The following is a 25,368-nucleotide window of genomic DNA, read 5'->3' on the forward strand; positions in this document are numbered from 1 at the left end:
CACTTTTGGTGCGTTCCTGTTGACTTAAAATGGAAGGTGCCTTTTCAGTGCACTTTTTCAAAACTGCACCAAAAAGGCACCTTCTATTGTAAGTCAATGCAGCATGCAAGACTTTTCAGAGCGCAGCGCACCTGCAGTGTGAACAGTTACATAGGATTAATGGGGAATAGTTTTCATGCATTTTTGTCACCCTGGAAAAGTGTGTCAAAAGCGCACCAGTTTGAAAGGGGCCTTGAAGGAAGAGTACATGTGGGAGATCTTCCAGCCAGGAAACTTACTGCACTATTATGAAATGCACAATATGCAATCAAATTGAAATATGGGCGGTCATCTGGCTATCACAATCAATACAGAAGATTATGAGGGTCAATTCACAAAGCTACAGGGGTTATTTTAAGGGTACACAAATGGGGCTGCTGCAGAAAGGCCAGCACCTAGGAACCTCTCCTTGGCAAAAGGCACAAATACCAAGCAGCAGGTCAACACATCTGCTCTGCAGATCTGTTGCATATATCACTGAATGTGTTTCGTTATATCTGTTTAAAAGTACAAAAATACACCTGTTGAACTTTCCAGTAATCTAGTGAGTTTGCAATTGTATGTGCACTCTGCTGTACTAAAACCCCAAGCAGTGTATTCAGCCTTGTCCAGTTCTACTCCGAACTACAGAACACCTTTCCCTGTGTTACGGAGAAAAGGCAGAGAGGTGTTCTGTAATCCAAAGAAGGACCAAGGAGCATATCGTGACAATGCTGCTCCTCCATAGATGTATAGTGTGTATTTATTGTACCCCCAAAGCTGGCCATACAGTGGATACAAAAAGTCTACACACTCCTATTAAAATGTCAGTGTTCTGTGATGTAAAAAAAGAGACAAAGATAAATAATTTCAGAACTTTTTCCACCTTTAATGTGATCTATAAACTGTACAACTCAATTGAAAAACAAACTGAAAATTGGCCTGGAAAGGAAGGGGTTAAAAGTGCCCAGTATTGAAGTGGTTAAGGGACAGAAGAGGTCTTTCACCTTCAGGACATAAAAAAGCAGTTTGACTGTGGGGTGGGCAGGACAGCAAACAAATGCCAACAGGCTCCAAAAAAACCCAAGATGGTATCAGATAAGACGACAGCGTCGATATAGCAAATCTTAGAGAGCATGTAAACAGAAGACCCAGGGGCAGCCTTGCAAATCTGGAAAATGTGACCTATAAACTGTGCAACTCAATTGAAAAACAAACAAATCTTTTAGGGGGGGGGGGGGGAGTAAACATAAAAAAATAAAATGTGGTTGCATAAGTGTGCACACCCTCTTATAACTGGGGATGTAGCTATGTTCAGAATTAAGCAATCACATTCAAAATCAAGTTAAATAGGAGTCAGTACACACCTGCCATCATTTAAAGTTCCTCTGATTAACCCCAAATAAAGTTCAGCTGTTCTAGAAGATCTTTCCTGACATTTTCTTAGTCACATCCTACAGCAAAAGCCATGGGCCGCAGAGAGCTTCCAAAGCATCAGAGGGATCTCATTGTTAAAAGGTATCACTCAGGAGAAGGGTACAAAAGAATTTCCAAGGCATTAGATATATCATGGAACACAGTGAAGACAGCCATCATCAAGTGGAGAAAATATGGCGCAACAGCAACATTACCAAGAACTGGATGTCCCTCCAAAATTGATCAAAAGATGAGAAGAAACTGGTCCGGGAGGCTGCCAAGAGGCCTACAACAACATTAACCACTTGCCAACCGCAATATAGCTGAATGACGGCTACAGTCCGGTTGTCCGGTTTTGGGAGGGTGTCATATGACATCCTCACAGGCGCCTCCAGCGGTGCTCACCTGGCGCTATCCGTGATCGCTGTGTCTTATGGACACAGCTGATCACATGATGAGGTAGCCTATCAGTGCAGCATCATCAGTGCCTCCTCATCAATGCCCACCAGTGAAGCCTATCAGTGCCACCTCATCAGTGCTACCTATCAATGCACATCAGTGAAGGAGAAAAATTACCTGTTTGCTAAATTTCATAATAGAAATAAAAACTTTTTTTTTCCCTAAATTTTTTGCTTTTTTCTTGTTTATAGTAAAGAAATAAAACACCCAGTGACAAATAAATACCACCAAAAAAAGCTCTATTTGTGTGAAAAAAAAGATAAAAATTTAATATGGGTACATTGTTGCATGACTGCACAATTGTCATTCTGAAAGCTGAAAATTTGTTTGGGCACGAAGGGGGTAAAAATGCCCGGTAGACAAGTGGTTAAAGGAGTTGCAGGAATATCTGGCAAGTACTGGCTGTGTGGTACATGTGACGACAATCTCCGATATTCTTCATATGTCTGGGCTATGGGGTAGTGTGGCAAGACAGAAGCCTATTCTTATGAAGAAAAACATCCAAGCCCGGCTAAATTTAGCAAAAACACATTTGAAATCTCCCAAAAGCATGTGGGAAAATGTGTTATGATCTGATGAAACCAAGGTTGAACTTTTGGCCATAATTCCATCACCAAAAGAACACCATACCCACAGTGAAGCATGGTGGTGGCAGCATCATGCTTTGGGGCTGTTTTTCTTCAGCTAGAAGTAGAGCCTTAGTCAATGTAGAGGGAATTATGAACAGTTCCATATACCAGTCAATATTGGCACAAAACCTTCAGACTTCTGCTAGAAAGCTGAACATGAAGAGGAACTTCATATTTCAGCATGACAACGACCCAAAGCATACATCCAAATCAACAAAGAAATGGCTTCACCAGAAGATTAAAGTTTTGGAATGGCCCAGCCAGAGCCCAGACCTGAATCCGATCGAAAATCTGCGGGGTGATCTGAAGAGGGCTGTGCACAGGAGAAGCTTCGCAATCTGACCTATTTGGAGAGTTTTTGCAAGGAAGTGTGGGCAATTATTGCCAAGTCAAGATGTGCCATGCTGATAGACTCATACCCAAAAAGACTGAGTGCTGGAATCACATCAAAAGGTGCTTCAACAAAGGATTAGTTTAAGGGTGTGCACACTTATGCAACCATATTATTTTAGCTTTTTATTTTTGCTTCCCTCCACCTAAAATATTTCAGTTTGTTGTTCAACCAAGTTGTAGTTTATAGGTTAACCACATCCTGACCGCCCTATAGCTTATATACTGCTACAGGGCGGCAGGGGTGCGCAAATCATGTATATATACATGATTTCGTATTTCTGGGTAGGGGGGCGTGTGCGCCCTACCCACGCCACCATTCGCGGCCGTCAATCACCGGGTTCCGGCCGGTGATTACCAAGCATCTCCGATGGGGAGGAGGCCCACTTTGTTTACCAACAGTCCTCCTTCCTGTTGGCTCTGGCACACTGCTCTGAATGGCTGAGCACAGCACAGCCATCCAGAACAATGTGCTTACACACCAACACACCACCCCCCAGTAAAACACTCCCAGCACACAGTTAACCCCTTGATAACCCCTTCCTGCCCAGTGCCATTAGTACAGGGTCAGTGCTTTTTTTTTTTTTTTTTTTTTAGTGTCAGAATGCCCGCCGCAGTCCCATTATACGTCGCTGATCGCCGCACTTACTAGTTAAAAAAAAAAAAATTCCAGTATCTATACTGCCATTTGTAAACGCTATAGGGATTTGTTTTTTTTTATTAGCAAAGACATGTAGCAGAATATATTTTGGCCTAAATTTAGGATGAAATTTGATTTTTTTTTTTACTGGACATGTTTAATAGCAAAAAGTAAAAAAAATCGTTTTTTTTTCTCAAAATTGTCAGTCTTTTTTTTATAGCGCAAAAATTTAAAAATGCACAGGCGATCAAATACCTCCAAAAGAAAGCACAATTCGTGGGGAAAAAACGGACTTGGATGCAGCGTTGCATGACCGCGCATTTGTCAGTTAAAATAATGCAGCGCTGTAATGCAAAAAATTGGCCTGATCAGGAATGGGGGTAAATCCTCTGGAGGGCAAGTGGTTAAAGGTGGAAAAAGTTCTGAAATGATTTGTCTCTTTTTTACATCACAGAAATCTGACACGTTAACAGGGGTGTGTAGACTTTTTATATCCACTGTAGGTGGATCAAAATTTGGCCAGTTCTGCTGGGACTGGCCACATTTCCATCCATCTATGGTTGTTCCAGTACATGAGAAGTCGATCTAATTATTAACTGGTCACGAACCTGCTTGATGGAAAATTTTTGTTCAATCAAACGCTGATCCGTGTATTCGGAAAATGGAGGAGTCGCTGCTATCAGAATACAATAACACAAAGGGGAAAATTTCTCTTTCCACCTCGCTTGTGTGGATGGGGGAATCCGATTTTACTTTTTCTTTTTTTTTTTGAGCAGCCCGCTGGCTGCTCAAAAAAAAAAAAACTGACCCATGTATGGCCAGCTTAAGACAGGGTGTGTGTTACTACAGAATCACTAGAAAAAAATACCTGAAAAAAGAAAATGAACACAGCTGCCACCATCTTTTTTGCAGTGGAACAGGAAGGAAATGCAGTTTATTTGGCAAAACTGACAAGCATGGTAAAACCAGGCACCATATTTTACTTTCTTGATTGCAAAGTTGATACAACTAATTGCAAAATTTAATAAAAACAAGTTTTGTTTGTACTTCTGATTGCATATAATTTATTGCATAAGTACTGATGTACAATTATCAAGGCTGATAATAAAGAGACATCTGAAATGGTCCCTCACAATAAAATAGCTATGTTTGTGCTTGTATATACATATTTCACACGCGGCTTCCAAAATTCTAGGCAAACCATTGAAATGCACCTGTCTGCCTTCAATAGCAGTAACCATTTTACGTGTTGGATCCATACTGAGTTTTTGAGGTTACAGTCTTGTGACAGCAGTAAGCAATGAAGATTGGTTAAAACACACGACAGCTGCCTCCACTGACGAATGCTTGAGGGTGCATGTAAAGTGTACCTGTCATTTAGCAGTAGACATAAATCTTTGTAAGAAGATAGCATTGTAGATGGTTATATTTTTATAGTTATGCTTAAGACTTAAGTCTTGTTTAAAGCGGTGTTCCACTCACCCTGTCAAAAAATAAGTTAGCAGCTAAAAAACTGTAGCTGCTAACTTTTAAAAAACAGCCACTTACCTGTCCCTCGGTCCTGTGGTGTGTCCCCCGCAGCCCGTTTCACCGGCCGTCCTGTATTCCAGGAGGCCGGCATCTTCAGTGTGGGCACCCGGCTGTAATAGCGTGTGGCTTCACAGCCGGATACCCACTGCGCATGTGCGAGTAGCGATGCACTTCATTAATGGTCCTGTAGTCTTCTGGGACCTGTCACATGTCCCAAAAGACTACAGAGAGGAGGACACCTTCTGTTTCCGATCGCCTAGGCTATCGGACCAGAAGTGGGAGCGGATACCTGTCAAATTCGGATACCCGCCCCCCAAAGGTGCCAATCCTTAATGGGGAGCAGTCCTTAAAGCGGAATTTCCCCTTTTGGGTGGAGCTCCGCTTTAATATGTATATCAGGGCATACATACATAACAAAACAACACAAAAAACATTGACTACACTTATACAATCCGGTGTGTTCCTACCTTTCATTTGAATGGACAACACTGAGCTCCTGTTGCACTGAAATCCCAAAAACTGGTGTCTTCCTTAGTTCTTCCCTGCTGGACTACAAACCCCCCCAATCTCTAAAACATAGGGGTAGGTGTTCTGTAGTCCTGCAAGGATGAACTCAGACAGGGCTGACAACATTCCTTGGAACTGCAGTGCTGCGAGAGAACAATTGTCAGCTCAGTCAAGGAAATGAGGAGCTCACTGGATTTTTGGCAAATCAACGACTGCTTCTGTACTTGCAGCATTTATAAAGAGACAAAACATGAAGCAATGTGCAAGTATTGCAGAGGTATACTGCATATTTTTTTTTCCCCCCAGACATTCACCTCGTTTTATGTAATTGTAACAGTGTGCTGATGCTGGGTGTAAAAAACTGTGGAAAGGAGATGAGTCGCCTGTTAAGCCTTGATTTACCCTTTGGATTTCTCCCTGTAACTCCAACAGGGACAAAGAATGGTGTCTCTGCTATTCCCTACCTTATTCCTGTTCAATTCTAACTTGGCAAGTTTAAAGTGGTTGCAAAAGCTCAAGGTTTTATTACCTTCATGCATTTATGTGTGCCCTATCCCCCTCAGCTCAGGAGCAAGCCTGCTGGGGTGCCCCCATAGCAAGCTTCTTACTATGGGGGCAGGAGCGCCGGTGTGGAACCCGAGAAAAGGAGGATCAGGGCTGATCTGGGCAAAACCACTGCACAGGAGCAGGTAAGTTATGACATGTTATTTAAAAAAAAAAAAAAAAAAAACTGCCTTTACAATCACCTTAATTACAATAAATAATCCTTGGCAATAGAGATTTTAGCAGATACATCTGCATGTGTTACAGTATCCTCTCATAAAACAGGAGGTAGGCCTGAGAGTTCAGCACTTTGTTCAGTGGTACCGCTTGTACATGGCTGTCGCTGATGTGGAACCAATGACCTTTTGTAGGCTCTGTAGTCGGCACTGCAAAGAAGTAAAAGTTAAATTAATTCTCACACCTATTTACTATTGGGTTCATCTTCTGAATCACTCAAATATGATCTTACCTTCAGGAAGTACTTTCCGAAGTACAAGGTCGCACAGATGAGTGTTTGGGGTTCGCGATTTCACATAGGCAGTGTAGTGTCCAGAACGCATGGTTCCACTGTGTTCAATCACACCATACAAGGAGTACAGAAGTCTGTCCTCTCCATCAGAGATATTCTGGAAGGGGAGAAAGCATTAGAACATTCCATGTTTGGATGTTTTCAGCCTACCATATCAGCAGTTTTAAAAAAAACAGTCATATTTTCTCTCTTTTCCATCAAGAGACACAGAAGGCCTAAACCTTGGTTATATTACCACTTACATGAGAAATGGACACTGGCATGTGTTTTGCTAGTGTCCTAAAAGGGTGGGTCTCTTTTCTTCAGCTATACTGTATTAAAGACTCGCTGATTTTTTGCTGGCACTTTTTTAGCCTTCAATTCTGTCTTCAAACAAGACTCTTCTCTATGTTCCTGCAGGAGTTTTATCTCCAACAGCAGCTATCCGGTGCAGTAGGCCTGGTTTCTGGAGTACTGTATCTGGACCCACGCAAGCACTTACCATTCCAGTAAGAAGAGAAAATGTGTCAACTGATAACAATGATAGTTGAAGGCTGGTGACATGCAAAAGCAGACTATTAAAGGCTAAGAATACGTTACCAAAGACTGCTAGATATCATTGCCATTGCAGCCCCTTTACAAATCGGTGCTCTTACTACTGGCTGCTGGGGCCTGAGGACAGCACAATAAGCACCAAAGGAGCGCAGGCAGTCCTCAGACAGCAGTTTGGGCCCCATGGTTCTGTAGCCATGGCACCGATCTTTCCACTGTCATGAAAAAGGGATTTATTATTTCTGCTGCCATGATAATGCTGCAGTGATGGATTTCTTCTGTTGTTATGACAACGGAGCTGTGGCCATCCATTGCCACCATGGAGTGTTTCCAAATCTTCTGTCACCATTACAAAACCCATTTCTCCATTTGCATGGCAATGGTGCAAACCCTCTGTTGCCATGGCAATGGGGACCTAACTGATTCCTCTGACTGTATAGCATATCAGTGTATTACTCTGTTGTCACAGCAATAGGCCTGATAAAGCATTGGTGCTATAACAGTGTTGCTGTCCACAGCCACATTGATGGAGCCTCTCTAGGGCAACGGAATCCTTGAATGGTGTCAAATACCCAGTTGGGAGTAGCTGATCTCTTCACTGCTATGATAATTTGTGAACTATGCTTGATACATTTGTTGCCAATCCTTCAGTTGCCAAAATAACTGATTATATGGTCTTCTGGCTCCATGGCAATAATGTGGCAATAAGTGGTCCCCTCTGTGACAACATGACAAAGGGGCACACCCATTTCCTGTCATGGTAAAAGGATCTGTTATTGATCCCTCATTCATGAATGGCACACATTTTGCAGCGAATTGTACATTCTACAAACTAGCTATAACAGCTTTGAATAGTAGTACCATATCTGACCAGTACAATGTAATAGTGGTGTTATTAGCAGAAACTTGCGTGACACCAATATTGTGGCCTTTGCTACTGACCTTGCATTTTACTGTACTGAAGGGAGCCAGGTCAATGACTTCCGGGAACTTGATGTGTTTGTTAATCTTGTGAAGATTGAAACCGTTCTGGGGATTAAAAGAAAGAAAGATTATCACTGGGGTTACTTTCAAAGCAAATAAAAAAAGAAAAAAAAAATCAGACACTACAATGGTTTTATTGATTCTGGGTCATGTTACCACCTTAATACACCTCTATTAACCACTTGCCCTCCGCCTGCGGTTTATAAACGGCAGGGCGGTGGCACTCCAGGGGCGGGTTGCCGTTCATAAACGGCACCCACCTTTTCTAGTTGTGCGCTCTCCATGGGAGCACGCAGCACCGCAATCCGGTGTCTGCTGTGTCCGGAGGACACAGTGAAACACCGATCGTCAGACAGGACCTCTGTACAAGGTCCCGATCATGTGATCACTGATTGGCCAATCAGTGATCACATGCAAAGTAGTAAGCAAGATGTCACTTGTGACATCATTGCTTACTACGTGTGAAATCTGTGAATGATCACAGAGGTCACATGGTACAAGGCTATTCACAACAGCCTTGTACCATGTGACAAGGTGTGACCAATCAGCTCACTCAGTATTTCTCAATGGCTGCAAGAATGCAGACAGAGAGAAAGAGAAATGATTGCTTTTACATCCTATATGGGTGTAAAAGCAATCACTGTAAAAAAAAATCTTCATCACCCCCCACAAGTAGTACAGTGTCACCATGATGACACTGTACTGCTAGGGTGACAGTATGTAAAAAAAAAAAAATACATAAATAATAATATAAAAAAATAAAATAAAAATGTAAAAAAAAGTTTAAAAATTATAATTTTTGGTTATAAACTAATTTGGTGTATTATTTGTTTTACTAAAAATATAACGGAATACATTTTGCCTAAGATTTATGATGAAAGATTATTTATTTGCAAAATTTTATAAGAAAAACACTTTTTTTCAACATTTTTGGACTTTTTCATTTACATAGCAAAAAAAATAAAAATCCCAGCGGTGAATAAATACCACCAAAATTAAGCTTTATCTGTCTCAAAAAAATTAATATGGGTACAGTATTGCATGACTGCGCAATTGTCATTCAAAGTGTGATAGCGCTGAAAGCTGAAAATTGCCCTGGACAGGAAGGGGGTAAAAGTGTCCAGACTGGAAGTGGTTAAAGCTGAACTCTATAAAAGCAGCTAAATAAATGTAGTATGAGAAAATGTCAAAATATTCCCAATATTCCCAATGAACACATTCCTGCAGATGGCAATGCAGTATTGCTGTGTGCTGTACTGACCACAGACTGGGAACTGTAGACAATCCAAGTGAAGAAAGGTCACCAGCACACCAAGGATTCCTCAAAAGGGGCCCTGCGTGGATCCAAAACGTTGCCTTCTGCTTACCATGTGACCACAAAATAGAGCTTTGGACCCATTTTGAGGATTTCTTGGTGTGCTGGTGACATTTCTTCACTCAGTGTGCACCCAACCCTTGTAAACATGCACACAGCATTGTTGTAGAGTAACAGAAATGTGCACTGCAGCAGAGCCTGTCCAGATTCTACTCTTTGACCTAGCTGAAGACTACAGTATCCAGGGCAAATTTGGGCTTGGCCCCCCAGCTTTACTTGGTTACTATGTGGCTTTTTTTTCTTTACTTTTTGAAGGTATTTCTCTTAGAAAGTACTGAAGAACATTTTAACAGTATATAGAGGTCAGGATATAAAAAGAAAAGAGGATTCATTTTGGCTACTAAGAACTGGGGCCTGGCTGTGGCTACACCTGCTGTACCCAAGTCCCTGCTTCTAACATTTACTATACCCAGTGTGAGTGCAGTTGTGTGCCAGGTTACTGGAAATACTTTTTTTTTTTTTTTTTAAAGGGCAGACAAAGGACAAGTCTCCAGTGTTGCCTGGGGGCTGCCTGCAGCTTATCCTTTCTCCATTACTGAATTACCACGTCTTGTTCTTCCTATGCGGCAGGGACCATCTTGGTAGGGGCAAGACATTGCTTCTTTATGCCAGCGCTTTCCCCACGATAACTGGTTGAGGAATAATCAAGCAGCAGCAGAAGCAACAGTAGAAGGTGAGATACAGATAGCACAGACCCACAGAATTGATGAAGCAGGAGCAAACAGCAACAGAAACAACAGTAGGAGAGATACAGAAAGTACAGATCCACAGAACTGATGAAGCAGAAGCAAACGGCAGCAGAAACAACAGTAGAAGGAGAGATACAGAAGGTACAGATCCACAGAATTGATGAAGCAGATCTTTACACTGCATTCTCTCCAGGTAGGAGAATAGTGAGCAGCACAGTAGTCACATAAACAAATCTCACTCCAGATCTTGAAACTAGAAGTCAGAGACAACAGTGCCTTAGATCTCACACTGCAGATTTACAGCGTTACAAATCAGGAAGTGTCTAGGCACAGAAAGTGCACCGCTATGTTTTAGGAGAATTCCAGGCAAAATGATTGATTTTTCAGGGTACTATTTAGACACACTTAACATTTCTAGGTGTTCCCTATAACAAAACAAAATTTCCATCTTTTGAGTTCAGGTCCACTTTAAGTACTTGCACTGGCTGCAATAAAAATGAACATAAGCAATACTATGTATTTTTTTCCTTTAAAGGTGTTACTAAACCCAGGACCCTGCATTCACTATATCTGGTCTCCCACAGAACATGGAAATGCAATTATTTAAGTAAATATAAACTGCCAAACACCTTTTCTCATTAGCAGTATATAGCAGTCTTGTGACTTCTATCAGTGTCCAACTGAGCACTGGTTAAGGTTATAAGAGGAATTTTCATTCTCCTCTGACTGTCCTATGAGGCTGACCCTCTGTCTGGACATCACTAACTGGCCCTGTGCTGATCACACATACACCCCCCCCCCCCGCCAAAAAAAAAAATGTTTTTGGAATACACACCAAATAGAGCATGTGCAGACTTGCCACTGCTGCTAACTATGGCAGATGGATTAGGGACAGTACAAAAAGAGGAGGACCAGAGAAACAGGCTCAAACAACCTTTTTACACAAAGCAGAGGATTAACCCCTTAGGTTCCAAAGAGTATAGCAAGCACGCTTTACTCCATTTACAGACTGATTTTACTGTTGTGGGCTTAATAACACTTTAAAAGAGAAGTATTTCCAAAGCTTTTTTGGCTGCATTTCTCCAGTGGATCACAAGAGTGCAGTTCATTCTGTACTCCTGTGGCCTGTTTTCAGTCGACAGCGGAATGAAGCCTGATGTTGGCTGATGTCACTCAGCCGGCCCAGGCTGGGAAAAGATCCTGACTTCAAAGTTGAGATACATCACAGGGTCTGGAGGGGCACCTGGCTCAGCCTCTCAGCAAGCCTGAGCCAACCGCTCCCTCCACTTCCACAGCCCAGCGCTCCAGTGAGCGGTGATGGGGGGGGGGGGGACGGTGTCTGACAGTCACACTGCTCAGAGTGGCTGTGAGAACTCAACAATCAGGGGTCATGTGCTCACTGAGTTCTCACATTTATAGCCAGCAGGGGACAAATGCAGCATCTACCTAGGTAAGTATAGTTGGGGGGAAATAAGTCGACAGAAAAGTGATTTTGAACATGGCATGGTTGTTGGTACCAGATGGGCTGGTCTGAGTATTTTAAAAACTGCTAATCTACTGGGAGTTTCACACACAACCATTTCTAGGGAAATCCTGACTCATCAGACCAGGCAACATTTTTCTGATCTTCTATTGTCCAATTTTGGTAAGCATGTGCAAATTGTAGCCTATTCTTAGCCAACAGGAGCGGCACCCGGTGTGGTCTTCTGCTGCTGTAGCCCATCTGCTTCAAGGTTGGACATGTGTGTTCAGAGATGGTATTCTGCATACCTTGGTTATAACAAGTGGTTATTTGAGTTACTGTTGCCATTCTATCATCTCGGACCAATCTGCCCACTCTCCTCTGACATCAACAAGGCCTTTTCGTCCACACAACTACTGCTCAATGGATATTTTCCCTTTTTCAGACCATTCTCTGTAAACCTTAGAGATGGTTGTGTGTGGAAATCCCAGTAGATCAGAAGTTTTTGAAATACTCAGACCAGCCCGTTATAGCCGCTAGCAGTAATCATTGTGTTCTCTCAGCCAGGAAGGCTTCCTGCAGGCACAACACAACAGCGCTATGGAAGAGATTCAGTGTTGATGGAGAAATAGAGCAGTTTTTTTTACATCCACCCGTGGAGGAAGGATAGGAAATGGCATAATCTATGGTCTGCCTGAGTGCAGGTCACTTTCTTCATGAAAGGTATTTTATAAACTGATGAAAGAGATAAAAAATTTTTACTGCTGAACTTTAGTGACATTGAGATTTTTCTTTATAAATAGGTGAAACTGATATACAGATTATTATTCCCACAAAAAGAGCAAAATCAATTTATAAAGAGGATCCTTCTGTTGTGTACCAACCACATGTAGAGCAGTGTCTGCAAAAAAAAACCTTGTGTTTGAATACATGCTTTTCTGATGGGGGAACAGTTCATAATGGGGAACTGCTGGCTTGGCCACTATGGTAAACAGGCATTTGTATTGATGTTATTGTGTTGCAAATCTGTCTTCATTGTGGAGCACTGGTATGTATCAATCTGTTTTCTGTATACCAAACACTGGGAAATTTACAGTAATACTGTAATATTTTTTGTTTACAATGGGTCCTAAAAGTGGACCTGAACGCAAAAAAGTCAGGATTTGCTACTTTGTGGAAACATTTGGAAATGGTAATTGCACCCCTGCACTACCCTAAAACAAAGCTATTGTCTCCTGAGAAATAGTAGTGCACTTTACTGCAGTTGCCTAGGCACTGCTGTGTGTACAACCTGAAAGCTATAAATCTGCAGTGTGAAATCATATAAGGCACTTCTACCTATGACTGCTGGTCTCACCAGCTTTGGAGTGAAGTTTGGAAACGTTACCTCTGTGCTGCTCACTGTTGTTCTTGCTGGAGAGGAAGCTGTACCTGAGGACCTGCAGTATAAGAAGCTCCCTGCTTCTACTTCAGTCATTCTGTTGACCTGTTATTTGTTTCATCATTCCCCCTCAATCATCACATCACCAGTAATCAGGTGGCAGACTTGACATGAGGAAGCAAAGCCCTGCCTCAACCAGCATGGTTGCTCCAACACAAATATAACATGCAGAACAAAGCACAGTAAGTCAGTAACATGGAAACAATCAGCTGAAAAGACACCATAAACAACACTGGTGACTAGTCCTTTGTCTGCTGCTTGTTTGTTTTTACTGAACAGCTTTCACAGTTCAGTTCCTTTTCAAAGTGAACCTGTAAGCATGAAAGTACAGAAGCAACTCCAGCCCCAGCCTCTCACTGGCTGTGACTGACAGCAGCAGGAACCAATGGCTCCCGCTGCTGCGTCTGAGCCAATGAGGAGAGAGAACCGGGAGAGTCGCTGCTCTTGGGAACATCGCTATTAGGAGGGGCTGAGGGGGAGCTGCACACCAAAGACTGAAGGTTGAATGCATGAAGGTTAAAAAAACAAAAAAAAAAAACAAAAAAAAAAAAAAACACACAACATTCAGCCTTTAGAAACACTTTAAAGTGTTGCTAAACCCAGAACAGTAGAACAGTAAAAGCAGTCTGTATATGAAGTAAATTCTGTCCAGACAGAGGGTCAGAGATTATGCAGCCTCATAGGAGAGAATGAAAACTCCTACAAGCATTAACCAGTGCTCTGTTGGACACTGACAGAAGTCACAAGACTGCTCTAACTGCTGAGGAGAAAGGTATTTAGCAGTAATTTGTATTGCATTCCTCTAATTGGGCTGCCAAAAAAACATACCTGCTGAAATCTCTTCAAATGGAGGGTCAGTATAGGAGGCGGAGCAGAGACCAACATTTGTTTCTTGGCATTCGTGTAAACAAACTTCTTCTCTATGGAGAAAAGACAGAAAATCATCTTACATAAGTTGTACCTGTATCTACAGTTGTATTTCCACTCCAAAGTGCAGAAATTACACAGGATCTCTTAGCTCTGAAAAACAGGGGGCGGGGCGCTGAAGTTACGTCAGTGAGGAGAATTCAGAGTTGAATGGGGGGGAGAGACACCCACACCGCTTCTACACAGCTCACAGAAACAGCTGAGGCTGTTAGTCTGCTGGATGCCCCTCCCTTGTCACCATTTTTCTCTTGGTGTCAGGAAAACTCGAAAGTGACTCATGCTGATAGCTGATAGAGGAATGAGTCAGCAGACAGCAATGAAATTTAGTGATCTAGATTGAGACAAGTGCACACTATAGAGCAGTGATGGCAAACCTTTTAGAGACTGAGTGCCCAAACTGCAACACTTATTTATCGCAAAGTGCCAACACTGCAATTAAACCTGAATACTGAGGTTTTAGTTTAGAAAAAAACAACCCATACATTTACATCTTTTGTCTTAAAAGAAAAACACACAAACAGAGCTTCCACTAACCACCAGCACAAGGGGGCAAAGTTCCACTGACCACCAGCACAAGGGGGCAAAGTTCCACTGACCACCAGCACAAGGGGGCAAAGTTCCACTGACCACCAGCACAAGGGGGCAAAGTTCCACTGACCACCAGCACAAGGGGGCAAAGTTCCACTGACCACCAGCACAAGGGGGCAAAGTTCCACTGACCACCAGCACAAGGGGGCAAAGTTCCACTGACCACCAGCACAAGGGGGCAAAGTTCCACTGACCACCAGCACAAGGGGGCAAAGTTCCATTGACCACCAGCACAAGGGGGCAAAGTTCCACTGACCACCAGCACAAGGGGGCAAAGTTCCACTGACCACCAGCACAAGGGGGCAAAGTTCCACTGACCACCAGCACAAGGGGGCAAAGTTCCACTGACCACCAGCACAAGGGAGCAAAGTTCCACTGACCACCAGCACAAGGGGGCAAAGTTCCACTGACCACCAGCACAAGGGGGCAAAGTTCCACTGACCACCAGCACAAGGGGGCAAAGTTCCACTGACCACCAGCACAAGGGGGCAAAGTTCCACTGACCACCAACACAAGAGGGCAAAGTTCCACTGACCACCAACACAAGAGGGCAAAGTTCCACTGACCATCAGCACAAGGGAGCAAAGTTCCACTGACCACCAGCACAAGGGGGCAAAGTTCCATTGACCACCAGTGCAAGCTAACATCTTGTATTAATAAAATAAAAACAAATGTATTAAAACTCACAGCCAGTCCAATATATATATATCTCTTTGGCAGCTCACTGACCAGCCATGCGAAAGCTCGGACGAGTTGTGGCTAATGAGTCTTGGCACGTGATGTCATCGCTTGGCACCGCTACTCCTTTCCTACCATGCGCATTGGCCGCTATGTGCGCTGTGATCCGATGCTCGGCTGCTGGGGTGATTTGGCTCGTGTGCCAACAGAGAGGGCTCTGCGTGCCCACTGCGGCACACCTACCATAGGTTCGCCACCAATGCTATAGAGGGATATGCTGTGTTCATATTTCATGCCCGAGGTTTACAAGCTCTTTAACTCTGTCATACTCTCTTCATGGAGAAAATCAGGTTTGGGCTTTTATAAACTTTAAACTCTTGCAGCTTTTAAAGGTGCACTCTGAGCGTGAGACAGAAGGTGTGGATGAGGACCTCTGCAAGGGTTAACTGCTCATTTTGCTTGTGCAATCATGAATAAGCTCAATTACTTTCCTTATTCTGCACTCTCCACCTGCAACTCTTCTGTCAGGTGTCCTTGGATGTGTTTGGGCCTTCGGCATCTTCATGTACAATGCTTGGCCACTGGTCTTGAACTTAACATGATGACACAGAAGAGCTGCAGCCGGTCAGGTAGCGAAGAGAAGTAGCTTGGGGGGACAGGACAAACACCACGGAGGATGCTTGCTGGATCAAGAATTAGGAAAGTATTTCACCTGCCAATCCCCCTAGACAAAACGAACAGTTAATCCTTGCAGTGCAGAGAGGGACCCAGTGCAAGGGGTTAACTTTCGCTTCTAAAAAGGAAACTGACATGAAAATCTGAAAAAGTCCAAATGCCTTCCTACGTAGTTTGCCCATGGCCTACATTAACAAAAACAAACTCGCTAATTGCTCATAGCTGCAGCCAGTTGCACAGCCTACATAAAATCTTACAGGCTCAAGCATCACATTTTGATTGCTACTAAAAATCCTAACATCAGAAGTGTGCAATATAAGAACTTTCATTTCCTACCTTTATTGTTATGTTTCATTGTCTTGACCTGTCGCTGTGTACATGTATTACACAGCAGTTGGTTATTGCCCAGCAGGTCCTCCTTGCGGGTAAACTGATAGAGACAACTGAGGACTGACCACTCATCCAGCTGAAGTTCCTTTCGGTCCGCAAGGGTGCAAAAGGCGGTTCTGGGGTCTTCATTCACCACTTCGTAGATCTTTGTAGTGTGCGTTTCATCTATAATTTGAATTTCAATATCATTAGGCTCAAGGTCTGAGCTCAGATTTAGCCTTTCTAGGTCTGAACTCAAATTAAGCCGATTTAGGTTTTCTGTTAGCTGGCTGTCAAATGCATTATGTTTTGCCTGAGGACTCTCAGACCTCTCCTCTTGCATCTCATCAGTATCTATGTTGGTCTGTCTGATATCTCCATTTTCCAGAACAGCAGTCACTTCATTGCTGGGCTGACCCTCAGTTTCCAGACTAGGCTCAGTCTTATGTACGCTTCTCCGATTCAGATCAGCACCATTTTCCTGATCTTCTGTCACAGAATTATGTTGGCTTTCCAGGATATAAGAGCTAGCCTCAGTATTATTTTCTGGGTTTGTCTGGCATGGTTCTTTGTTTTCCAAATGTCCTAGATCTTCCTCTTTATTTTCCATATCTACTTCACTGGTTATACTGGAAGACAGTCCATTTGTTGAGGTCTCATCTTGCTGCCTACAGTTATTATCCGGCACATTGTTATTGTCAGGGATAAAGCCTTCATCGTCAGTATTGCTCATGTTCTGATCATTCAGCAGCAGGGTCTTATCTTGTAACTTCTGCTGTCGCCGCTGGGTCTGTGGAATGGTAACAGATTTCAATCAAAAAGGTACTAATATAGGTGATAGAAGAGCAGTAGAACCGGAGAACACTCACAAAGTGCATAGTCAGTATTATTAAAAACACTTCTACAAGAAAAAAGGAAAGAAAGAAATACTGCTACACTAATACCTATTCACTTTTACCTCTTTCCAGCTGCTGGGAGATGGCCCGTTAACAGTTTGTACCAAAAGGAAGCTTACATGGTCTTTCTGGCCACGTGATCACTGTGGTTGGCTGTTACAGTGACTGCGAGCCCATCCCACTGGCTCCTGATGTGCTGTGGGTGCCAACCGAAAAATGCACCCAGCACAGAACAACAGCACCAGCTTGGCATTAAAACCAACACCACTGTGCTGCTACATATATGTGTACAGCTCTTCTGCAGCTAGCAAGAACTAGCATTTCCAGGTATGTGGGAACATGTGACCTGCTCCCCTGTAGCAGTGCCTGGACCTGCAGCCAATCGCTAGGTCTGACCACCGATCACCCAGGTCTGGGTCCAGCTGATTTCAGTGCTAGTTTTAACTGAGGAAGGTGACCATGCCTTTCCAGGCAGTTTCCTTATCTGCTCAGCCGATACCTGGTTCTGTCACTCGCTTCAATATTGTAAGCTGAATTTGCAGTTACATTAGGACTACTATGCCAACAGTAGACAAGGAAAGTGAGTGCCTAGAGCAGCATGAAAATTCTATCACATACCAAGCAGTACACCTCAGAAATTCTGAAACCTGAAGTTCATTTTATGCAAATGCAAACTTCAGCTTCTGACACTGAGCTCCTTCCCATCATTTACTGTAGGTCTGTAATTATGATGGGTAGACTCACTGCCCAACAGTGATTCATGGCAGGCATTAGGGCTGAACTACCAACTACTGGTGTTTATCATAATCTGAACACAACTGCACAGTATCAGGGTTGTGTATATTAATGGTGGGGTGACTTCGGACATATGCCAGAAGCTAGAGGTTACCAGAAAGTAGGTCTATATCTATATTTAAGTCTATATGCTTCCCCCTTTCCAGAAATCCAGACAATATTCAGACCGGTTAGACCAGGGGTTGGCAAACTTTTTGACTTGAGGGCCGCAATGGGTTCATATATTGGACCCGGGGGCCGGACCAAGAGTAGATGAATGATGTGTATGTGTCATCCATAGTAAGTATAGTAATATTCCCCCATAGTAAGCATAGTAATTAATCCCCCCTATAGTAAATCATCCCCCATAGTAATTCATCCCCCATATAGTAATTCATTCCCCCCTATAGTAATTCATCCCCCATATAGTAATTCATCCCCCATAGTAATTCATCCCCCATATAGTAATTCATCCCCCATAGTAATTCATCCCCCATATAGTAATTCATCCCCCATATAGTAATTCATCCCCCATAGTAATTCATCCCCCATATAGTAATTCATTCCCCATATTAATTCATCCCCCATATTAAGTCCCCAAGTCCCCCTGTGTCAATTCACTTACCTTTGCTCCGCGCGTTCCTCTTGCCGTGTTCCCGCGCCGTTCCGGTGTAGCATGAAAATCTGTCTCCTATGAGGATCTGTCCCTCTCGACGTATCTGCGCATGTGCCAGTTTCAGGCATTAGCAGCCGATCGGCGATCTCTGGCACATGCGCAGATACGTCGAGGGGGACAGATCCTCATAGGAGACAGATTTTCATGCTACACCGGTCTTCAGGGCGGACTGTGAGAGGAGCCTAGCGGGAGCCTAGCTCTGCGGGCCGGATTAAAAGGTCCGCCGGGCCGTAGTTTGCCCATTGCTGGGTTAGACAGTTTATGAAAAAAAAATAATACACCGTTCAAAACCATGGATTTCCTGTTAGTGTGACACCATGTGAATGCAATGCAGGCTGAATGATACTGAGCGTCAATGAACCTGGAAGGTTAAGCATGTCTATTGGTGAAAAGATATTACTGATTAAAAAAAAAAAATGTGCCTGGAGTTAGGCTTTAAGTAATACCAATAAAAAAGTAGCTGCTAAATTATTCAACTTCTGTTCCAGAACAACACATATGAGTTGATTTACTAAAACTGGAGAGAGCAGCCTTATATGGTAGCCAATCAGCTTCTATCATCAGCTTGTTAAATTAAACTTTGACAAAAAAAAAAAACTGTAAGCGGATTGGTTTCTATGCAGAGCTGAACCAGATTCTCCACTCCATTCAGTTTTATGCAGGCCATAGACAGGTTGTTTATCGGCCGAATTTTCGTCCGCACAAAAAAAAAATCGGCTGATATTCACGCCGTTAGTGGGGCAATACCGTCAGCAGTTTTTTCGCGGATCTTCTCGTTTACTTTTATTGGTCATGCTGGAAAATCCAGCTTCGCTGCCAGCAACAACCGATTTTTCATTTATCGGCCGAAAATTCGGCCAATAAACAACCTGCCTATGGCCAGCCTTAATAAGTCAACCCCATAGGTATCTCATTACTTTTCTTGCCCAATGTGGAAAGCCTTTCACCTTTGAGTTATACCGCTGTCTACAGGTGCATTAAACACTGGAAAAAAAAAACAGAACAAAAAAAAAAAAAAAAAACTAGGCCAGCCTATGATAACCCCTCCTATTACCAGCATGCCTCATTTTATTGCCATTGTTCAAGATGATGGATGTCCAACTAACCTATTTTTGCTATGTATTTCTTGAAGAGTGTTTTCATACTCCAAGGTTTTTCTTTTTAAATCAGGGCTCTTTTCTACATCCCTGCTAGTCCCTTCCATTAAAGTGTTACTAAACCCAGGACCCTGCATTCACTCTATCTGGTCTCCCACAGTACACAGAACATGGAAATGCAATTATTTTAGTAAATATAAACTGCTAAATACCTTTTCCCATCAGCAGTTAGAGCAGTCTTGTGATTTCTATCAGTGTTCAGGAGAGCACTGGTTAAAACTTGTAGGAGGAGTTTTCTTTGTCTTCTAGGAGGATGCAGAATCCCAGACCTCTGTCTGGACAGTGTTGATTGACCCTGTGCTGATCACATGCACTCTCCCAAAAAAGAAAAAAAACCTCTCTAGCAATGCACACCAAACTGAGCATGTGCAGAGTGACTCCATACGATATGTTTTATCAGGAGATAAGAGGGGGATACTGGAAGAAGGGGAGGATCAGAGAAATCAGGATCAAACAGCATTTTTACACAATGGAGAGGATTAACAAATAGGTTGCACAGTGAGTATAACAAGCATGCTTTACTGCATATATAGACTGATTTTACTGTTGCGCACTTAGTAACACTTTAAAGCTATCCAGCCTAGCTGTCCTTAACCTTGCTTTTGGAGTGCCATGCCAGGACCCCACTGCAGTGGACTTTTTGGAGGTATCCTAGTAAAAGTCAGCCAGAGGTGCTTGCCAGGACCAGTTGCTGACATTGCCTCAGCTACTGCCCGGTCTCTGAGAACTCACTTTGTGAGTAAGCCGATCAGCCCAAGAAGTGGTAGCTACCTAAAGTACATAGGTAGCTGTGCGAATTTAAAATTCCCACAAATGTTGCCTTTAAAATTCCAAACAGTTTTGCCACAAAATGAGTAAACGCTGTAAGACTGGGTGTAGACATCATCCACTGGGTGGAGTGCCCCATACTCTCTTTCCTGCCAATCAGCATCGAGGAAGCATCTCCCCGCTCTTGCTCCTGCTTGCAAAGAACCACGTGGAACTTTGATCCGTTTTTGGTGTTCGCCTATAGTTACTGGTAAACTGGCCATTTGACTCTCACCTGCTACCAGCTGTCCAGGTTTTGTTGCCTCTTAGACTAAGTTTTAATGCCTCACAATTGCAACATATTTGATTCTAGACTGGTGGGTGAGGGGTGTTGGAGACAACCCCTCTGTTTCATCATCAGAGTCCTCTTTAGCTCAGTCAGGTGACACTTGGTTTCTCTGTTCTTTCGGCTGAGGATTTTACTGAAGGTATGCAAGACTTTATGGCCCAAATCATTTATTAGCCACATCTGACCACAGAGGCAACAAGCACACTCCTGCATCTTCTCTCCCTAGTTCGGTATCTGATTTACCCATAGCCTTGATGGCTTCTAAACCATCAGCCACTAATACTCTGTCTGCTTCTGAGTTACTCCAGCCTTTGACTGATAAGCTTTCTCCTGAGGATTCAGAGTCCACAGATATTACTAAAAAATTAAAAGCTTGATTCAGTGTGCATTACACTACTCAAACTATAGGCTTGGCCTTTTGTTTCTATAAGTGGTGTTTCCAGTCTTGGGAACTTGAGAACCCCTAAGGCCTCATAAAAGTTACACTCGTTGCACAACCAGTGTCAGATTGCGAGGGAGTGCGGCGCGTGATCCTGGGAGGACGTCATATGATGCCCTCCCAAGATAATAGGGATCCCGCCTGACCGTAATATTACACTAGGCTGGGTGATAAGGCATTAACGAACATGAAAGAAAACATCACTTCCTGGTGACAGTTAATATCACAACCTGCCCCTACAGTTATAAAACTTTGGGATTTTAATTTATTTATGGGTGGATAGAGTTTAGCCTATCCAGCATTTTTTACAATGGCAAGACATCAAGCAGGAACTTCTCATTTTAATGTATGATTTTTGTTTTCATTTTAACATTTCACTTTAAAGTGACTGTAAAGCTTACAATTGTTTTTCTTAAAAAAAAAGAAAAAAAAAAAACCCAACAAATCATGTTACACTTACCTGCTCTGTGCAATGTACTGCACTGGGTGGCCGCAAACTTGCTCTTCTGGAGGTCCCCTGCTGGTGCTCTAGGCTCTTCCTATTTTTGGTGCGCCCCCATAAGAAACTGCTTCCTATGACGGCACACATGCAGACTTGCTTCCGAGCCAGGATGTGTGCATCTATTGACACACAAAGCCCGGCTCGGCCCACCCCTTCACCCCACTTCACGCTCTTTGCTGACAGGATTTGTCTGACAGCAGCAGGAGCTCTTCTGCTGCTCTCAGCCAAGCTTGTGAGAGAAGACAGAAGACTAGCAGACATGGATGGCACTGGATCGATACAGGACTCAAGTAAGTATTTGGTGGCAGGTGGGGTGGAAGAAACTGCAACTGGAAGGTATTTACCTTAATACATAGAATGCATTAAGATAAAAAACCTTTTTGACTTTAAACCCACATTAACACAGCAGTGTACCTTGGCTTGTTTTTTGGCTTGCTTCTTTGCTTTCTTTTGAAGGTGTTTACTCGGCCCTGAAGGAAGATCATTCCTGTCTTTTACATAACTGTCATTGTCACTTTCCTCTTCATCGTTTTTTTCATTGACCGCTTTTGCTGATTTTGCAGTACTTTTCTTGGCAGGCTGAAATAAAAGCAAATTATAAATGACAGTATGTCACACAGGCTTATAGGATAAGTTAGACATCTCTGGTCAATAATGGACAGATGAGTCTTTTTTTTTAATAGATGGAAACTGTTGTATGAATAACACTTTGACAAAATTAACATTTTATGCATTTCCTAAACAGGAGCTAAACTCAAAAAGTGAAAAATTGCTATGGTCAAGAGTACATATAAAATGTTAATTGTGACTAAGAAGTAGCCTGATAAAATGATCTTTTGTCTCACATTCCTCCAGAAAAAGAGCACTTGCAGACACTCATATGCCTATAGTTTCATAACTGTGCAAATGCAGTGCGAGCTCTAAGGCACTGCTGCCTCTAACTTCTAGTCTCAGGAGATTTGGCATAACATTTGCTGATGCTACTATTTTGCAGTTTTACCAAAATGTTTTTTGTGTATTAAAGAATTTGTTTCTATGTGTAGTGTGTAATTATGTATGTACAGTATACATGTAGGGGAGCCGTGTCTGCTTGTTGAGTATGTATGCTGTCTTTCCTTCTTACAAGGCCTACGCAGTCCTTTTACAATCCTTCTGGTCTCAGACCTACAACCATTCACTGTACACAGTAAAATCTGAGAGGACTTTCTGCTTATATATATATAATATATATCCTAATAATAATTCTAATAAGATTCTATATAACAAACCCTCTCATTTGTAAAAATGGTACCAAATGTGAACGTATAATAAAATAAAAGGGTAATAGATTAAAAACCTTCTTACCATGTCATCCAAGACAGGAAGTGAGAGATCGAGAAAAGGCTCATGAACTAAAGATACCTTAATAGAGGGAAGCATAAAGAAATATTAATTACTGAAGAACTTGTTATAGAACATTCATAAAAAGACCCAAAGACACTGTGCAGTCACTGCAGATCACAGCAGCAGTTTCTTAGGACAGGACCTCAGCACTAAATCATCCTGGAGATGTTTCTACATGCCATTAGTTTGGACTTCAAGTAAAGACCTTTTTTATCTACATCCCCTGTGCAGAGAACCCTGTACTGGAAAGGAGTAGAATAGATGATCATTTCACATGGATATGCCCTGTAAAATGGGCCTTTTATTAAGTAAAATGCAGCTCTGTTTGTTTACCATTAACATGGCCAAGCAAGTAATGAAAAGCCCATTTTACCCTCAGTCAGTATTGAGAAGTGCTAGATCTTCTTTAAAGAGAACCTGTCAGCCATTTAAAGTGCGTTTTAAACCACTGCTGATAGGTACGCTTATGTTGCACAACCCTGTGTCTCTTCTGCAATAAAATCTCCTCTTTTGCCTGCCAGCAATGTTTTTAATGATCTGGGATTGTGCAGCTCATTGTAGATTCTTGGCATACCTTGGTGATGAGATGAATTAACTCCTCTATGTGCAGGAGTTACAGTATCCAGGGCTCAGCATATAAAGATGGCCAAAGATGCTGAACCTGGATGGAGATCGGTAGAATAAGTCAGGGCAGCAGCACAGCGCCCTTTGCAGCATTAAAAGGGGTCTCTTTCACAGGTTGGTCTGTCCTAATGTACAAATATGCTGTGCATATTACTAATGTATATTTAGTTTTGCTTTTAAATTTGAAAGGCCTTCATGAAGAGCCGCCAATACAAGATACCAGCTTCGAACTTTGCAGGCCAGAGAAACCTTATATGCCTCTCTGAAACATGTTTCATTTGATTAAAGAGGAAGTAATCTTACTTTAGGGCTATGCTATGCCCACTGCTATCCAACAGTTCAATGACAGACATCTGACTTACCAATGAGGCATTCCCATAGGAATAGGTAATGACGGCTAACTCACTCTTTTATGCTTTTTACAATAACAATGATTGCTTTTCTAAGACCACTATCATTTCTAAACAGGAACATAATTTGGGCACTCCCTGTACTGAAAAAGCCAGGCGTAAGGCCTTGAGTATTATGTACTCCTGTTCCCACTGTGTAAACCATTGGGAGCTATACCAAAAATCGATCCACCATTGGTATCTCACACCATAAAAAACTTTTAAAATTTTACCCCTCTCAAACAGCCTTCTGTTGGAAGAACTGTGGAGAAATTGGCTCTTTAGATCACACTTTATGGCAATTTTAATTCTTAAGATCCTTCTGGAACAAACTTTTTCATATAGTCCCTGATATTGTAGGATCTTCTGTGTCCCCAGACCCTGCCTTAGCTTTCCTCCATTTCTTTATACACGTCTTACCCCCCCCCCCAACCAAAGTCAGAGTAGTAATCATACATCTATTCTTAGCAGCAAAGCATACAATTGCCAAACAATGGAACGCACACGAATCCCCCTCTATCCTACACACTATATCCTCACTTAACCTCCAATGCGAGATGGAAAAACTGCTATCAATTACCAATCTAACATTTAGCAAATTCTGTACAATGTCATCTTTATGGCTATTTAATTCTAGATGTACGATCAAGATCTGATGACGTCTTTGTATATAGCTTTGTGATTCCTTGTTTTTGTTCTCAAATCATTGCTGCCCCAGCAGCTCTATTGTGACTGGTTGCTGTTCCTCTCCTTTATCCCCCCCCCCCCCCGCTAGTTCCCCACCTCTCCCTTCCCTGTGTTTACCTATTCCTCTTGCCCCTCCCTCTGGTGGAGAGATTGTTTCTTCTAAGGTATAGTTATTTGAGCTAATTCGCTTTGTAACAATTGTTGGGCAATCGGTCCATTTGTAAGCCTTAAGATCTTATATGATTTCTCCATATGATTTAAACCATTCACTATATTTGTTTCTGTACTATTTTTGAAACATTTCTAATAAATAAATATTGAAATAAAAAGCAATGGCATCCACCCACTCCTATAAAGAACTTATA

General features: G+C 42.5%; 1 protein-coding gene across 1 annotated transcript in view; it reads right to left on the reverse strand.

Moving 5' to 3' along the window:
* Positions 1–886: 886 nt before the first annotated feature.
* The window catches only part of USP16 (ubiquitin specific peptidase 16), a 62,980-nt gene continuing 38,498 nt past the window's right edge, over positions 887–25,368 (reverse strand). Inside the window, exons 12-18 of the mRNA XM_089659519.1 lie at positions 23,265–23,321; positions 22,335–22,499; positions 16,348–17,170; positions 13,972–14,063; positions 8,135–8,221; positions 6,602–6,758; positions 887–6,518 (exon numbers count right to left, since the gene is read on the reverse strand). Of these exons, the coding sequence (XP_089515645.1) occupies positions 6,394–6,518; positions 6,602–6,758; positions 8,135–8,221; positions 13,972–14,063; positions 16,348–17,170; positions 22,335–22,499; positions 23,265–23,321 (1,506 nt within the window). The 3' untranslated portion in view covers positions 887–6,393. The remainder of the gene's footprint in view (positions 6,519–6,601; positions 6,759–8,134; positions 8,222–13,971; positions 14,064–16,347; positions 17,171–22,334; positions 22,500–23,264; positions 23,322–25,368) is intronic.

This window comes from Staurois parvus, unplaced genomic scaffold (assembly GCF_062004578.1).
Source record: "Staurois parvus isolate SC_StPar_1 unplaced genomic scaffold, SC_StPar_1.0 ptg001162l, whole genome shotgun sequence".
Lineage (NCBI taxonomy): Eukaryota > Metazoa > Chordata > Amphibia > Anura > Ranidae > Staurois > Staurois parvus.